This window comes from Mastigoproctus giganteus, chromosome 7 (genome assembly GCF_048544385.1).
Source record: "Mastigoproctus giganteus isolate SK-2022 chromosome 7, ASM4854438v1, whole genome shotgun sequence".
NCBI classification, from domain to species: Eukaryota; Metazoa; Arthropoda; class Arachnida; order Uropygi; family Thelyphonidae; genus Mastigoproctus; species Mastigoproctus giganteus.
Genome location: NC_143581.1, coordinates 3,033,706 through 3,052,919, shown reverse-complemented (window position 1 = coordinate 3,052,919; position 19,214 = coordinate 3,033,706). Strand labels below are relative to the sequence as shown.

Sequence of the window (19,214 nt, the reverse complement as noted above, 5' to 3'; positions counted from 1 at the left end):
ACATCAAAGGAAAATGATTCTTTAATAAAGACACCTAAATTTTTGGCTGTACTAACTTTTTTGATTGACTTGTTGTTGATACAATAAGAAAAATTCAGTTTGTTTTCTTGTGTGCATTAACAAAGCTCATCAGCTCACACTTGTTTTCATTGACTGCCATTTTGTTCTCCTTCAGCCACTGAAGAACTCGTTGAAGAACTTCGTTTAGGATGATGCAGTCATTGGTACTTCGAATTGCTTTATAAATTTTTATAATATGTTGATTTTGATTTGGTACTCTCCACGGGTACTTGGCAGGTCGTTGATGTAGATAAAGAATAACAGTGGGCCTAAGGATGAACCCTGTATTACATCAATTTCAGGCTTGAAAGGATATGAGGTTTTACCTTTAAATGTCACGGACATTTCTATACCTTCCAAATAGTTTTCAATCCAGTTTAGTGCTTGTCCTCTGAGACCATAGTGATTCAGTTTGTTAATTAGTCTCTGATGGACTACCTTGTCGAAGGCTTTGCTTAAGTCAAGGAAGATGGAGTAGACTTGTTTTCCTTCGTCAAGCGCCAGGGATTTATTCGAGACAAACGAAATCGCATCTCAGCAGGTGGAACGACCCTTGATAAATCCGTGAGAGTAATCTGACAAATTAAGTTTCATAAAGTTAAATAGCTGCTTCATTACAACGGATTCAATTATCTTTGAGAGTGTATTCAATTGACCAACTGGTCTGTAATTGTTGGGTGAGGATGGGTCTCCTTTTTTGTAAAGAGGGGTAACAAAGGCCTTTTTCAGTTGAGCTGGATAGATTCCACTCTCAAATACCAATTTTATTAAGTGAAGTAATGGCTTTACAAGTGTGGTTCCACATTTTTTCGGATTCTCCATCATCGGCCATCACAGGTACACTATGCTATCGAAGAAAGATCCACAACTAAATCTTGTTTCAAACACAGCTGCCATTCTCGATGCCGCATTTCATGCTGTTAATGTCCAATCGCTTCTGGATGTGCTTGACAATCACTTCTACATTCATGGTGACCTTCTCTGGTTTTTGAATCCGCTCCTCCATGAGAGGACTGCGGTCCTCGAGTTTGGCGACCAGACAGTAATCAGAACAATTAATATGGGTGTTTTTTGAGATCCACCGAAGCTTCGCTGGATCTCAAAAACACAACTTCTTCGTGTTAAAGATATCCCCACGGTAGAACTTCATCCACTCCATCGTCAGTTATTCTTGATATACGAGCTGCCCATTTCCATTTTAAGCGCTTTGTTCTTTAAATGATGTCAAAGATTTTTTTTTTTTTGTTGCCGAATCCATGCACATGTATTTCAGTCTCTTTTGGTTAAGTAAAAATTCGGGTGCTCCATATTCCTCTGTCTTTGTAAAGCTTTGGAATCAATGTCCCTTTTTTCACAACCACACGTTATGAGTGGAAGGATACGCTGATCAAAAACCTTTCGTTTGAGTCAGAGTGGCAAGTTTGTGTTCAATACTACATTTAAGCTTTCCAAATGCTTTCCAAATCCCAATTTTATGCGCCGTTCACTTTCCATCTGCTGAAATTTGTTTTCCCAGGTAAACATACCTTTCCACTTCTAGTACTTGTCCAGCGACCATGATTGTCTTTGGTCTGAACTGTGCACCTTCAAACCGAATTTCTTGCTTTCAAAATGCCTGCAGTTCTTCAATGTTTTGCTGCAGTTCTTCCGGATCATTGCTCCAAGGGGATTACCTCTGAATGTTACAATCTGATTATTAACCGTAAAGGTTTGGCCCATTGTTTTGGAGCCTTGCCACTTTCAAGCTCAATACCTTTTTTGTTAGATTATTTAGTGTGATATCAATATCACATCTTGAAGTGTTCTGGCACACTGGTACCTTTTATCCTCTGCTTTCTTCAATCGCGATCGATACAAAGTGTCTATTCGGCCCATCAGCGACATCTGCTGGATTATCTACGATTCAGCAGTTCTCACAAGGTATGGAATGACAGCGATTTTAACCACCACTTTGCTCTCCACGAGGATTTATACACTCTGATATCATTAAGATTTCTGCGCATGGTATTCACATGCAGTTTTTCGTCATCTGGGCACTTGAATGGATTTGGAAAAGAATTTACTTTACTCCTAAGCCGTTTGGCTAAGTACAGTCTAGGTTGAAGAAGACTTGAGAAATTCCTTCAGTCTACAACGGGACTCGAACTGGACTTCTAGAAACGAACAGGAAGTGGGAAGACCGAAAATTTCAGAAAATTGTGGAATTTTAACAAAAGATTCATTTCTTCTGTCTAAGAAATCTTTTGTAAATTGATCTTTCATTAACATTAACCGGATTCGTCGATTTAAAAAGTGACGAACCAGTAGTGACATCGAACTGTCAATGGTGTCGTTAGCACCATCTGTTGAACAGAAATCCAACTAGCAATTTTCGATTACCCTATTTTATACAAATAATTCTGAAAGTTCAAGAAACAAATCTTTGAGAGTATTTAAAAGCGCCGCTGGTGGATAATTTAAGCGTAAATTAGTTTCCAAAAGAATATTGATAATATATATACTGAGTGGCCACTTTATTAGGAAAATTTCATTAAATGAAGCGCTTCTTAAGTAACTGCATACTGCTACCTTCTCCCGAGACCGACTAACACAGCCACGTGTGAAAAATACCATAAAAATTCCTCACGTCATCGACGGGATTTGAATTCAGGTCTTTTCCACCCTAGTGGGGGAGAAGATGGGGATTATACCAACTGTGCTCCCCTCGAGAGCAAAGAAAGTAAACCACTTTTATTCGAAGAAAGGAGAAATAACGAGATGGTTGCATATCTGTTCGCTCTTTAGTTCGTTGAGAAGTACACCAACGTTGTTTTTAGGCTAAACCGAGGACAGTAAACAACTTTCCCATAGTCGAATTTTAACATCGAATTCCTAAATCTAAACGTACGAGTGACCGACCCAGGTGCCTTTTTAAGTGAGAGACCCGGGACATATTTAATTAAGGGCAGACAGAATTTTTTTTTTGTTTTTTTTTTGTGACGCTTCAGTCCACAGTGGACCCTGCATTTTTCTTGGAAGAGTACGAGTTCGAGCCAGGTAGTTCATTCGCTTGGTGCCGCACAGGTCAACCGCAAGACCACGGCCATCCGGACACATCTATACAAAAAGTAAACATCTTTTGTCTGTATAATAGGGAGTGGAGTGAGTTTGTATTTGAGAGATTATCAGTATAGTCTTTTGGATGGAGTGAAGGAGATTTCGAGGCCAAATGCAAAAAAAAAAAAAAAAAGAAAAGAAAAGAAAAGGAGCAGCTGAAATTAATTGAGCGCGGGGGGGGGATTCTTTTTTGGGAAAAAGTTTGTATCTGTTTCCTTTGAGTCTTGTTCTGGAAACACATCTGATGAGTCCCCCCCCCCTCCCTCTTGTCCAGAAACATCTAACCACCACTCTTCATGAGTTCAGTTTTTTTCGAGTTTGGAAATTACGGTTTCGTGGGTTTAAACTGCGGCAATTTCAATTATCAGAAATGACCTTTCGATCGTGAGGGTGTGATGATCGTGAGGGTCAGATGTCTTTATTTCGGCGACGTATTTTAAACCGCGCAGTGCGTTCTATCGCCGCATGTGGCACGCGTCGTTAAACTGAAACAAATGTGGCAAACATCCGTCGAAGGGTAGGCGTATCGCTCGCGCTGTGCCCTTCGAGAGGGTGGACACGTCATCGCTACTATCTCGCCACTCTGTTCGGAAGAATAGGTGAACTATGACACGGCCGCAGTGAATCAGGGCCAGACAGAAGGGGTCGGGGGAGGGGGGGAGTGTTTGATTAGCTCTATTGACAGAGTCGACGAACACCTGCGGTGGTGGCCACTGCGAGTCCGACTACGGGTGCGATGGCGAATCGATGGCTCCTTTTTGCCCGTCATGCAGTTCAGGCACGTCGGTCGGGGGTCCAATTTCGGGAATTAATCGTTAATTTTCCGGCGTTCGTCCGCAGTAGCTTTTACGGCGATTCCAGATTGCGCTGTGAACGCTGCAGCGGGGCCGCCGCTTCTCCTTTCGATAAAACGTGAGGCCACATCAACGGAGCGTGCACCCCCGGAGCCGAAGCTGGGAAAGGCCGACGTTTTCGCGAAGAGCGTTACGCTCCGATGAACCCGCACGACGCGGCGTTTCGGGAAAGGTCACGGACGAGGAAGAAATTACTGGCGGCCCCTTTCGGGCGAGAATTACAATAATGACCTTCCAGCGTTCAACCACGGCGGAAATCGAGTGGTCGCAACTTCCCTTAACAGGTTGCGCGGGGACAAGACAACTGCGCCGGCCCTGCAATGCGCGCACCAGTCGGCGAAGTCCGAGAAGGACATCAGAAAGCCGACTTCGCTGAGGACATCAGCACGGATCCGTTCCCACCTCCCGGCGAGGGACACCATCTTTGTACGGTGGAAGGGGACTCGGATCCCTTTGTGGCACGGCCCGGCAGGTGCGTGCAGTTGCGGTGAACGAGAAATGCGTCCAATAAATTCACGTGATCTATGAATGAGTCGCCCGAACACAACTCACCAATCAACACGACATTCGGCCCCTGCATTAGTCAACCCCACCGACTCGTTCTCTTTTGTCGAGCATTGGCACTGCACAGGGGGCGCTGTGACCGAAGACAGACGATAAATAATCATAAATTATGAAAACCCCTTCCGGTTGCACGGACACACTCGCGGGTACAAAAGGAAGTTTTGACGCGCGCACACAGACACCAGTTTGACTGATATCTCGAGACGCAGCGCAAGGGGCAAAGGTGATCGAGAGTCGTCTCGAGGAACCTCCGCAGTTAAACGCGGCGCATTGGGTCACACCGCGTTCACTTGTTTTACAAACGAATCTGAAAAGGCAATGAAATGAGTACCGTGGCTGAGATGGTCCAGAAACGAGATGCAACTTGGCATTGTAATGGACCAAACACGATCATTGATGACAAGTGTTGGTGAGGACGGAGACAATTCCACCGAGGCATCATCATTCGTGACATCAGCGTATCCTCTTTTTAAATTTGGTTTGCACCAAGAGAATTTGTCTCTTTTAAGAATTTAAATATATATAAGAAGCCGTGGTCCCAAGATTATCCGCTTTCAACTCGGCCCTGATGAAATGTCTTTGAGATGTTTCCAGCAACGGCTGATAAACAGGACAGATATTTATATGCTTCTGAATGAAGAGGACACTTAAAACTCATTAACATGAAATCGGTAATGGCTGCTGCTTGAGAAATATTTGGCTTTCGATTCATTTGCTCCACTGCCTGCTCTTCACATTGTGTTATGATTCATTATGTTTCCATCACCCCTTGTACGATTTCTGCATGGTCCATGACTTTTTTTTCCAACAACTCGTCACTGCGAATGTTTCCTGTCTGTTTTCTTGCTGCAAATCCAAGAATTCATCGACAGTAGTCCAAGACATTAGGGGCAATGACTTTGGACAGTTTTTTAAATAATAATTAGAAGTAATTTGCAAAACGCGAGGAGCCATACAATGTTATTAATTTCCCGAGACACCACACCACACCACTTTCTAAGTAGAAACTTCCCTTTTCTCTTCTTCAAGATTAATGACGAACATGAAAACGAGAGGAATCCAGTGAGAGCAGAGAGAAATAATAAATAATGCGATTCGCCTTTTGCATTAATTCAGAATTGGTGCTTAAACAGGTATCGGAAGTACCACATCTGAGAAGAGTCCAGCGTGGTTAGTGATATAAGTCGCTTTCTTCCGTATAATTGAATAACATTTAATACTTCAACTCACTCACTTCCTTTCTTGATGTAAGTGCAATTTTGTTTTCTTCGTGTTAATCTCATCACATATTTCCATAAAGGTTCCTCCCTGATGATGTTGGTCTTGCTGATGATTGGTATTTCCTGCTGTTGTCTGTTGAAGAACGGGGAGACTATATTTTTCCAATTGATTATGCAAATATAGTCCACTTATTCGCTCTTTAAACAATTATAAACTAGATCTTTTTAATTTCTCAAATTACCACTTATTTATTTCAATGGTTTCGGCAGCAATATCTTTGTATTCTATCATCACCCTGGACGGGCCAATTACTGTCACCGATTACCTGGATATTCTGGATCACCAGGTTCATCCCTTACTGCAAGCATTGTTTCCTAGAAAAATTGCCACGTTTCTAGATGATAATCCTCCAGTACGCAAAGCGAGATGAGTCCAATCTTGGTTTCAGGAGCACAAACTGAGGCTTAGCATCTCCCATGGCCTGCACAATCACAGACCTAAACGTTAGTGACAGCCAACGTGAGTATATTTGGAGAAGACAGTGAGAAGCAGATTTCCTTCACCTTCATCGCTCAATGAGCTTGAAACATCCCTCCATGAAGAATGATTTGAAAACGAGAGTCCAAATAGGAGAGAGTTCTTCTCCCTTTGCTCATCTCTCATTGCATCAATATAAGAAAGATATATATAGGTATTAGAACATACAGTACGGTGTTGGGATTGATGGCTGAGACTGAAGATACTTTGTTGACATTAGACTTGAACTTCTGTAATTTTCTGGAAATACGTGTATGAAGGAAGGTTGTTCGAGAAAACCGCAGCTGAGTGAATAAACGAAAGTTTCTGTAAAAGGATGTTGACTATTTGCGGCACGAGTTCGGACTGGTTTGGAAGAGAGAGGGAATTCAGAGAATACAATTCAGAAGAACAAGCCCATGGAAGTATCTGTAGAAGAAGCATGCAGCAGAAACAGAATGTCTTGAGAGAGAGAGAGAGAGAGAGAGAGAGAGAGAGAGAGAGAGAGAGAGAGAGAGAGAGAGAGAGAGAGAGAGAGACTTGGTAAGAGATGGATCATTAATTAACCTAACTGGCCTCTTTTTGAATGGAGTCTACAAGCCTGGGGGCACCAACCCACATCTGGGAACAATGTTCCATGGTAAGGCAGATTTGCGATTTGTACAGAGTGAACAGCTATTTAGAAGGAATATAACAGACAAAACCCAGTTTTGTAGATGCAGAGGAAACAATATTTGCAACGTACTCATGCCAAGAAAGATTACACTCGATGATCCCTAATATAAGTGGAATTAGTCTAGAAATCTGAGTGTTGTCGAAGATGGGCATAGGAGCAAAAGAGCCCTTTTTTGCGAGATATAAGACAGGACTGAGTTGTAGATCACCAGAATCAGGAGCTTTCTTGGCATAAAGGTTGTTCAAAATTCTTCTGACATTCTTGTAATGGGGGTCCACAGGTGACATTGGGAGGAGGCTGGGAACGGTAGGCAGTGGTTTCCAAGATCGTCGATGGTTATTGGATGGTAGTGAATAGGCTTCATCTAAATTTAGCTGACGAGGCAATAGAACCATCAAGTTTTAAGGAAGGTCGAAGTATAAATGGACAGATGTTACGGAAAATCTAACAGAAGACCAGAAGGTTCGAGTAGGCGATCGGTCATGCATGAGGACGCATAAGTACACGCGCTTTGAGTGACAGTGGTTCAAGCTCACTTGGCTGTTAAATACCGTGTTGTTTCTTAAATTCTTTATCTTGTTCACCTCTCTGTACTCGTCTTGGAGTATAAACAGAAAATATATTTATTTATTTTTTACCATTTGTGCAAGGATCAAGTTAGCCTGTACGAAATCGAATTTGGACTGATTCACAATTGTCGCAAATAACTGTTTTACAATTGTCGCAAAAGTGGTTAATCTTTTCTTTATATGCATAAAGAAAAGATTCTGGAGATGCAAAGGTGAACCTGGAAATTTGGATGCAATCCAATCGCGATATGCAATATTATTATCTTGATTCCCTTGAGATATCTTAGCTCGAGAGCCTTGGCGTATTTATTGGAAAATCGAGGTTTATATAAAGGACGAGATTTTCGGTTGGAATGCGGGATTAAGGATTTCATCCAACCAAGAATTATTTCACTGATACGATCTGAGCAAACATTGACATCAGAAGATTTAAAACCATTAATGCAACCACGGAAAGAAAGAAAGAAAGAATAGTATTCTCCCGGGTCATCCCATTTCACATTCTTGCAATGCTGTACATGAATCTGAGAATGGCCAGCAAAGAGGCTTCATTGGAGAAGGGACCATGACCAAGATTTGATCTGAGGCGCCCAGAGAAATACTAACTTTGCCAGCATACTTGGAAGGTTTGTTGGTGAGGAAAAGATCATGAGTGTTGGGTGTGTAGTTAGGACTGTATAATATTTGGATAGGTAAGCGAACAAGCTATGTGTGGTCATTAGTAACTGGAAAAGCCTCGAAATCTTGACCAGCAGGGTCTTTGTAACTAGAAAACAGAAGCCAACTGGCGTTGTGAACAAGAAAATCGCCAAGGAAAATCATCTGACTATGAGGAAAGTTGGAATGGCGAAAGTAAAGCCGAATTTCAGATATAGGAAGTCAAAGAGTTCTTAGTGATTAGTGGAGTTCAGAGAATGACAGAAGAAAAAGACGAATTTGACAGAATATGGCTGAGAGAATTTAAACGAGAAGAGATATGAAAGAGGAAATTCCAAATTAGGGAGTCGCTAACAAAGAATATCAAAGCGAACATAAGCATCACCTTTGAAGCGAAAAGAATCGTGGAGGGCAACAGTTAGTGGTTGAGGTAACCAGTAATAGGGACTCTGTCAGAAAAAACTAAGTGGGACTTGGCAAGAGTGTAAGTGGACATTGGGAGGAGGCTGGGAACGGTAGGCAGTGCAGTGGTTTCCAAATTTCTTAATTTCCTCGTTCATTTGTGAAATGAACGAGGAAATTAAGAAACACTCTAAGGCAGCGCATACAGTTTACATGGTAGGGATGATTTGCGATTTGTGGCCAGTGCAAGTCAGTGGGTGACTTTAGCAATGGGGGAAACGAAAATGAGAGTAAGAGTGTGTTATAGGCCTATTGCCTGCCAACAATTATACAGAAAAATAGAGTGGGCCAGTAAATCAGATTGTCTTATAACGGGTGATTTTAACTTTACAGATGTTGACTGGAACTTGTGGGTTGGTCACTCACACACTAGCAAGGCTTTTGTGGATTTAGTGGATGACTATTTTCAACACCAGCATGTTAGAGAGGAAACGAAAGAACCAACAGAGTATCGATGTGAGAGTTACTTAAAGATGTACTAGTGTCAGAGCAAAGGAAGGGTTTTTGTTCCCATAAAGATGACCGCAGTGGCTTCAGACAGTTTTTGAAATCTATGCAGCGGGACCAACTGTTGAAATGCAGTTATACTGCATCACAGCATGGGTCTGTTAAGGGGCGATCTTGTAGTTGTTCATTGTTGTAGGGGTTTTTTAGGTGCTGATGCACCTAAAAAACCCCTACAACGTTTATAATGCGCCGTATAGGTTTATCTGTAAATTGCGGGTGTTCTGGGATCTGTTTTCCTGTTTGGTGGAAGAAAAATTCCCGAGTTGCCGGGAGAAAAAACCGAACGATCTTCTTCGGAGACCAACTAACTCAGCAACGTTGTGAAAAAGATCTATAAAAATTCTTGTCGTCGACGATATTCATTCAAACTCAGGTCTTTTTCACCCGATGTGGGATTTAGGAGGCAAAACTAAACTTAAAACCGGGAGGAGGGGGCAGCTGCACTCAAAACAAAACATCAATGATATGAGAACGGAGGAAAAACAGCGAGTGACCACAATGTTCGTAAAATGTGTAGAAATCTCGGCAGCCAAAGGAAAGGGCTGAGGGTTGTGGTCTGTTCATCACACACTCCTGGATAATCTCTTTGCACTGGAGAAAAATTGATGTCGCCCCAAACTACAAGGAGGTGCGAAAGAGGTGATGGACAACTGTAGACGGATGAATTTGACTTCAGTGATGGGTGTCTGTCGTTAAGGGCTCAATATAGGATCATCTCGACAAGAACGGTATCCTTAATGAATCATAACATGAGATTTGAAGAGAAAAGTCTTGCATCTAATGGGGTTAATTACGTAGATAAAGTCATAGTTGAAAGCAAGAAACAACTTTGTCATTGCATACCATAAAATGAAACCAATTTGTATTACTTGTATATGTATCTGTAGGACAAATATTCTTTGAAGTGGACTAGAGTAGTAAGTGAAGTCCCTCAGGTATGAGTGCTCAATGGTCCCTCTCGGTTTTAATCTTCTTTAATGACATTCATGAGGACGGTTAAGGGAAAACTGAGAGATGCTTAATACGGGGCTGGCAACAACTAGGATCCCTGGTGAGTATGGACCTACGTTTCATTGTCGAAGTTTAGCGGCAGCTTCCAAGAACACCATGCACACTTCCATGTTCGATTTTTTTCCCTGGCAGAAACGGGTTCCTCCAAGACGATAATGCGCCGTGTCATTTGGTCCGCACTACGCACGACAGGTTCGAGGAATAGTGAAAATATCGTCCATCTTATTGGCCTTAAATTCTTCTGACTTCAATCCAATTGAATATATGTGGGATGTTTTGGAACGGTAAGCGAGGCGTATGGACACGCCAAACGTCATCTATTCCAATGGAGAGCCTTGCAAGCACCGTGGCTGTAAATCCCTACGGATGTCTTCAGATATCTTGTGGTCGATGACGTGAGGAATTTTTATGGGCCTTTTCACAACGTAGCTGAATTAGCCGGTTTCAGGCGAGGGTACCATGGTTTTCCCCCCTGGAAACTCGGGTTTTTCGTCCAGCAAACATAAAATCGACCACAGAACAAACAATTTACAGACGATACACAAGGAGCAATATGGCTTCAGTCGCTGATGCTCCTAAAGCCCCACTACAACAACATCTAGTGGAGTCAATGCCTAGACGAATAGTTCAGCGATCACTGAATGTAGTTGGTCCACAAGTATGGCAATGAATAAAAATTAACAAAGATAAAATAAGAAGGAAATCGAGTATTTTATAAAGGTCGAAGATCGTTCTCTATGAAATGTAGAGATTTAGCTGAATGATTTAATGAAGTTTAAGTTTTTTTCGGACTATAATCCGTGATTACGAATGGCTGTATCTCCTCCACCCCACACGTTGGGCTACAACAAAGTGCAACTCTTTGCAATTAAGATGAAGGTTGGCCAGAGCGAAACTACGAAGAATAGCTCAGAGAGAAAATCGGAAAACAAGCTGCACCAATTATTTTAGAAGGGAATATGAAAGTAAACATCCCCCGTGTACTTCAAATCTGTGCACGAAAGAAGATTCGAAGTTGGGGGGAGCCTGGAAGCAAAGTATAGCTGAAGGGACAGCGTTTGACCCCCGAAAGTATTATTGTGTTCACCGAAGCTCCTTTTCGGCCACTAAGAATTCTTTTTAAAAAGACAACATTTCGCATCGTGGCCCAATAAATCTTAATTTAACTCGCCACTAATAAATGCCATAAATAGATTTGAAATTTTGAGAGAAAGAATTTTCGTGTGGGATGCAGAATTTAAAACTAACAACAAAGCCTTGGAACACACTCAATTTAAAAACAACGATTGTCTGGTGCTCGAGTTTCCGTGTTAACTCCGACTAACTAAATGAAACTCGCCCGAAGAAACTGCAGGTGCCTCGAAGACACGCACACACCTGTGAAAGTGCGTTTGGTTTCTCACACTTGATTTGCGTTCACCTGTCGAGACTTGGTCGCTTTCGTGGCTCAGCAATCCATCCCTTCCTCCTCTCTAAATGACGTCGCTGCTCTAATCTGCCGTCAAAAAACCCTAATGACCCTCATTAAGGGATCAAGAGCGCTATGAAGGACGTCGAGGGGTTTCTTCGCACCAGAGCAGCTGATTTGAGGGACGGAAAGGTGGTTGGTGCGCGAGAAGCGTAGCAAATCCACCTCTATTTAACCGTAAAGCGGATAACCTAATGAATTTTTAGGTTTTTGCTCAGAAATAGTGCGGATTAACACTAATCCTTTTCTAGTCAGGGTTCGCATCACACCTGTCCGGAAAACTAAGCCATACCACCTTCGAAAGAATTTCTCTCGACAAAAATCATTTTCTGGTGACAGCAGCAAAGATGATTCTGTTAGGGCAGGGCAGAGCATGGCTCGCAGCCCTTGTATCACAACCGTAGAAAAATATCCATTCGCATAATTAGAAAACAAAAATATTTATGTTTCATGTCTAGGTAAAATATCAACCGAGGAATCACAGCCGAATTCAATAAACTTCAAAAACATTGTCCTTCCCTGCTGTACATGATGTTATGTAGAGCAGTTGTGTTGTACACAGAGTGGCCACATTATTGGGTACACCTATCGTTGTCATAACAGAAAAGGTTCCTTCAGTAAGAGCAGCAGTGTTTGTATAAAAAGCAGCTGGACGGATGGGATGTTATGCGTGCAATTCAGCTTGAAAATGGGAAAGACGAAGAGATTTAAGCGACTACGAACGTAGTGTGGTAAGTGATAGCGAACGTGGTGCATTGTTCAAACAGGACAATGGACCACGCCCATGTAGCTCGGAAACTCAAATTTGCTGCGGTTTTCACATACTGTGTCTTGCATGCATCGTGATTGGTCCAACAAGAAAATAGCATCCAGCCAACGGACACCCTGGGGATTGGAAGCAGCTCGTTGATGCGAAAGCCCAACGGAGGCTGACAAGACCTGTACAGAGTAACAGAAAGGCTCTCTCAGTCAAATAACAACCCAGTACAACAACGATAACCAAAGAGGAATTTCAGAAAGCACAGCTCGTCGGCTTTCGCAGTAGTACCATGGATATAATCACCGACTTCCCACTCCTGGTGGAAAAGGTCAGCGTTTGAATCCGTTACTGACTCTAGGGTTCTTTATGGACTTTTTTCCATAATGTTACTCGGGAGAGTTGATCTCAGGAGAGGGTTACATGGCTTTTTCTCCCAGCAACGCAAATGTTTCGTACAGCCAACAGCAAACCAACTGAAAAATACACGCAATTACAGACAATATATTGAACTAGATTGGTCAAGTGATTCTTCTTCTTCAAAGATTTATGTCCAGTTCTTATTTCTCTATCACAAAATATTTCTTCTTCGTAAAGAATTCATAAAGTTTCTGAAAGGGCCTGTGTCGCATTCTCTTTGCTTCAAATACAAACAATTTGAACATCACCCATTTTTGTAATCATGACAGTTTGGTATAAATCCTACGAATTAAAGTTGCGTGGTCTGTCGTATCCCAGTTTCTTCCCTTTTACGCTGAAGTGAAGATGAGGATATGACCAAAACAGCTATATCCTGAACTTGCTGACACCTGACAGGATGGATCCATGAATCCATGGATATGTCGTGCAATGTCGGTGCCGGTGGAATGGCACAAGTTATAACATAAAAATTATGTCGAACTTGTTTATAACCAGGCGCATCCCTCTGTGGCTGCAGTGTATCCATCTGCGAATGGATTCTTCAAACAGGATAATGGGCTATGTCCTGTATAGATCGAACTCTTCGAAGTAGAGATTCCCAACCACTCAGTTTGTAATAAATGGATAGCAATAAGTCAACATAGACCATCATCCTGTGGGCACCTTTCGACACTTCTTTTAATATATGCCATCATGAATCCAAGCTGTTCTGGGTACTAAAGGGAAACTCTACTCGCTGTTATGTAAGTGTATCTAATAATGTGACCATTCAGTGTAGATGATTGTACATCATTTATGCATAAAGCAAACATTGGATGTAGCCAGCGAATGTACACAATGTTATGTACAATGGAACTGTACAGCATCACTATCGTACAAAATCGTTTAAAATTGTACTTGATCATTGTACCGCAACATTGTGCAATATTATTGTACAACTTAAATAGTATCATTTGTAATGTTGTACAGTAACCAACCCTCAACATATTTACCAGTGACATCAGCATACACACCTCCCTTTGAAACAACCAAAACTGATGATGTATTTTTCGCTTCGAGCTATTTTGGTGGATAAGTCCAAGTTGTACCAGTGGTACAGCTTTTAGAGTTACTGAAGATCATCTGCTAACTACGCAGGTGATTTTCAGTACGTCCACCACAGGTACCTTGGAACTGCGCACGACATACCCGCTATATACATTCTACCATGAACTCTCGCGAGTACCTTGCCACGTGTACTTTAAAAGGAAGTCATGAAGTCGTGAGAGCATTTCTGTTGTGCCAATAATTCATCCATTATGATTTGTTTCATGAAAAAAGCGCACACAAATCACCCCCCCCCTCAAATACCAAAGACTTAGTTGCTCGGGGTCAACTTGAATTTCTAAAGTGGTATGTAAGAGATGCAATCGCCGAGAGATTCTGTTGTTGGATTTCGTTTCTGTTTTCCAATGTAGTTTATGATTTGATGTTTGCCAGTAAGAAGAACAAAAAAGTGAAATCGCTTTTTATCTGTTGAAAGAAGAGAAGAGCAATTTGCAATAAATCGCGAAGGATAATCTTGAATGGGGGAGAGCATAGTGACCTTAGAGACCCCATAAATAAATAATAATCCAATTCAATCGGAAATAAACCTACCAGCGTAAAACGGGAAAATCTTTGACACCACTCATTCCGTTTCTTTTTATTTACTCCGAGGCAAGGTAGACTACTACGCACGAGTTCTTTGTCTTCTAGTTTGTCCGTTGTTAGGACAGAGAAACCCTGCACCGATTCTGTGAGGATTGAGTATGGCACCAATGTGAGTCGATGGACCGAAACCTAAAACGTCCGGTCACGTGTAACAGCTCAAGATGTTTGGTAAACAATCGAGCAGAAGACAACGAAGATCTGTTGTGCGTAAACTTCGTGGTCAACCTAACGAATTGCTGATGTTTAAAAATGATCGCTTACTCCCTCCTGGACTAGCACGAACACTTACCTGCCGGTCTTGGTGATGATCATCTCCGTGCCCAGCTCGTGGAACTTGTCCCACAGTTCCTTGTTCTCCAGATGACATTCCACCTTCAGCAGTTCCTCGCAGTTGCACTGAGGCTTGATGGCCGGGTTGTGTGCGTTCTTCGCCGTCACGGGCGACCCCTCCCTGCTGCTGCTGTCCGGGAGTTCTGCATCCGTGGTGTTGTCGGTGGCAGCGGCAGTGGAGGTCACGGGAGACTTGGCCGTTGCGCTGCTGCTCGCGGACGCCGTTCTGGCGAGCCAGGCGGAGTTGTCGTTCGAAGCGGCGTCCTCGGTGCCTTGGGTAGAAGAGGGAGACTCCGGCAGGTTGTGACCCTCCCACAGCGGAGACAGTCCGGAACAAAAACTGCACTGGTCGGGGCTGCTGCGTTCTTCTGACACGGCGGGAGAGGAGCGTTCTGATGGGGCCAGGAGACCGCTGCTCGACACATTGTTCCGGGTTAAATCACCAGGGCTCGGATCTCCCCATGGCTCGCGGGATTCTGCAAATAGACGGACAAGATTATCGCATTGGCCACTGCGCTGCAAGCGACAAATACACAGAAAAATGAAAAACAGACTCGCTGAGTGTCATTGCACCCCACCCTGTTAGGTTCACCTCCCCCTGCGAATCTAACTCACCACTGCGTTAAAAATATTCTCCAGAGAAAGATCCAAACCCCACTCGCCAACTCTGAGGTAAAGAGGGACGCACGTTATTGCTCCTGCAGACGGATCGTATTTCAATGAACACCGACACGACAGTGCGAAAAGGGAAGGGGATGAAGACCCATGGAAACATGGCTCCCTCCCTCCCCGCAACACTGAAAACATTAAAATCAGATCCCTTCCATTTCGTTCTTCTTCTTCTTCTTCTGTGGCAGCATTTGTGACGAATCGGACTTGTCCAAAAAGCCCACCGAAGAGAGCGCCGCCATCTGCTTGCCGTATGTTTATGGAAATATTGAACAGTTGCTATGACAACCCGATCCCTTACCGATTCCTCTTCCGTTTATGTTCAATTTCTCCCGTTTGTTTCGCTTATCTCTTGAACGCTAAAGTTCTAGCACATCGCGCGTGTGTTTAATGCTACCATCTTCGGATGTGATGGTCGTGGAACTGATTGCAAGAAATTTAAGAACTGCGACCAACAGATCTTGACACAAAATGAGTGAATGATGAGAAGATGAAGAAGCATTTGGTGTTAGTACTGAAGTTATAATAGTTAAATTTATTCTTCTGCTAGGTCTCCTCTAAGATGTTTAGTTGCTAAGCTTTGCAGTCCGCATCTTCTAAGCTGTTCTTCATATGGCATTTAAGCACCACTCATCGATCTGGTTGTCCTTCTTTGAACCCTGTCCCGAGTTCTGTCTGTCTTCAGGAGTGGCCTTCAGACCCTGAACTCAACGTGCACCTTCTTGTCCCTCTGCATCGCGTGGTAAACGCCTTTCATCCGAAGTATTTATTTATCGAGGTCCAGCTGAGTACGCTTTCCTGGGGCGTCTTAGCGATCCAGTCAAAAGGAAGACAGGTGATCTTTAAGATGTTTATTGTTGGAGCACGTTTAGCAGAAGCCAAAGTTGAGAAAACAAAGGAAAGACCGGTGTGTCCAAAGCAACCATCCGAAGAATGTACAATCCATGAAGACGTAAGCTGAATGCAGCTCTAAAATGAAGAAGTGAAAGTCGGCACTTCAAAAGAGAGACTTCGGGAATTTAAAGCCAATTTCTTTAAGAATTCAATATATCCAAAGAGGGGAGGGGGCATTTGCAACTGAACTATATGGAAGAAGTTGAAGAATCTAGGGTTGGTAGCATTTATCGTGTGCCTGGATGAAATCCACTTCTTTCTGTAGGAGATGTAACTCGGGAAAAAGATGGCTCTAATTTTTCGACCAGTGAGTGTATTTGGAGCTCCAGAAGCCTTACAAATTTTGAGATTATCCGGATATACTGTTTAAGAACTAATATTGACTATAATAAGAGAAAAAATAATTTTATTTACTTATTTTCTTTCTCCATTTTATTTTTTATACTTTTCTCAAGTTAACAACGAGAAAATATACATTTTGTCCCTGAAAACAATTCAAATAAAGCGTTACAGATATATTTCCTCGCAGATTGATCCAAATGCAGATCCTCGAGGGGCTGCACTTCTTAATGTTTTCCAATCAGACTCAAAACTATTTATTTTTACAGTAATTAAATCAAAATAGAGTTTTATTTTTGCGAGCTTACCAACTGCGTTTATTTATCTAATAAGTTTAGGAGCCACCCTGATACAAACATAAGAGTTAGGAGAGTTCGGTTTTATTATATTATTAAATAAATTATAGTCTCATTAATTAAATTATTATACATTCTACAGTATGATATTATACTATATATTCCGTTACTTTTATGTCAATAGTTTAACAATAACATCTGGTTGAAAATTGTTTTCAGCTAGCTGCAAAGTAATGTCCACAATCCCACTAAACTTGTTTAAACTTGCCTGAAATGTCCATAGTACGTTCTTTCACTTTCAAGCATATTTATAACGATTCTCAGAAATAAGAACAGTGTCACCCTCAACACGATTCTCTGTCCGAGGGATACACATCTACGAGTGTATCCACTATCATAATACACAGACTGATCGTTCAATTCGCTAAAAGGCAGCACCACCGTACAGCCAATGAAGTTTGGAGAACTGCCGGGAGATGGCTGAAAGACGTATGCCCAAGAATTGTCCAGTAATCTGAATGCGAATTTGTACAGAGTTAACAGCCGCGTGAAAGAAAATTGACAGCAGGAGCGAAAGAGGAAATTTAATTCAATTCAAAACACGTGAAGGGGAGGGGGCGCAGTTTGATAAACGGTAGGCTTCTTTAGTAAGAAACTGGTGTGAGAGGGGCGAAATTTCAAATGGAACTTGTCTATATGCGTCGATTCTTGGAACAGACAAATATAAGACGAAAGTAAAAGGGATGAAGGATTTTTCTCGTAAACAGATCTCCCTAAAAGGCTCTGTGAGCAGCTGGGGGAGGTCTGTCACCAACGCCATGACAGACTAAGTGGGTAAGGTTTCAACAGTTTCGCGCTGAACATTTTCTTGCTTGTTTATTAAATAGCTGACATGGGGGTAGGTATGATATTCTAACGGATTATGTCAATGGTCAAGAAAGAGTCGGATCTAAATACAGAAGTTCAGCTTGAGGTCCATTTTCAGAGTTCGGATGACTGGCGAAAAGACGAGCAGGTCTGTTTGATCGGATCCTTCAAGTCTGCAATGAAATTGATTAGGGAAAAGACGAGCAGAGGGAATAAACCCAGATGACCGAAAACTAATACAGTATTTCGAAGAGCTTGGTAAACTTTATAGATTTGGCAAAGTTGGTAAGCTTGGTGTTTATTAGGGCTACAGGCCAGTAATCAGCTGGATCTTTTTTTCAGGCTTGCAGATCTGTGCAAATCTGTGCAATCCGTACAAATGATGTGTGCACACGTAAAGTATACTCATGGACCTATTCACGCGACGTTGAATGAAAAAACCTGGAATAACTGCAAGGGCAAAAGTACTCCCTCCATCTGAGATCGGCTATCTTTGACGCAACCCTTGTTTATCATACTAAGAAGCTAACGCAAGGTGCATCATAGGCCTTGTCTTAAATTATACCTTAATTTTTGAAGGTCAGATCGGCGTAACTTACGTGCCACTGTCCAAAACCTTCGATTACGTCCTCACTGAATTCTAATAATGGAACTGCATGGAATGACAGATCCCCCTTCAAAATCATTCCATACAAAAGCAGTTCATCAACCCAATTTCTAATCACACTGATTTAGGAGTCAACATCAAATTCATCTTTAAAAATCTCGTATTACAAGAAAACCCTTTAAAACTCCTAGGAATCATTCGCACGTACTCCTTTCTGTTCAATGATTCGATTTTGCTCCTTTGCTGCTGTTCTCATACAGCCCTACCAATCGAATCTGAATCATTTTTCTGGGCCACAAGTGGTTCCTCAAATAAATATAGCAACAAGAAACAGTTTTTATTATTTTAAGAATGGACTGCACCGCTGTCTTCCCATGGGAAATATTTCATTTATCCACGAGGATTTTACGTAGCACCACTGTATACAAATTAATTAGTGATATATAATTAGACTCAGGACAGACAGATGAAAAGCTGTCTTGTTATTAGTTAAATCACGCTATAACCAGAAAAAAATAGTTCTCAGCTTAGTCTTTCTCTCCTGAATGTCAGAATTCATTCGGCGAAACATACTCATATTGTCTGGCGCACGAAGAAAAGAAATACTTTCAATAAACCCGCTGATTTCCGTTTCAGTTCCTCAGATGGACGCGGATTGTTTTGCGCAACATATTTCTTGACG

The 19,214-nt window shown here is 42.1% G+C and overlaps 1 protein-coding gene across 2 annotated transcripts in view; it reads right to left on the bottom strand.

Annotated features, from left to right (window-relative positions):
• LOC150082436 (uncharacterized) overlaps positions 1-19,214 on the bottom strand; it is a 69,945-nt gene that overhangs the window by 27,914 nt on the left and 22,817 nt on the right. For both annotated transcript variants that reach the window (XM_090378608.1, XM_090378609.1), the window contains exon 2: positions 14,820-15,336. In XM_090378608.1, the coding sequence (XP_090234734.1) occupies positions 14,820-15,336 (517 nt within the window). The remainder of the gene's footprint in view (positions 1-14,819; positions 15,337-19,214) is intronic.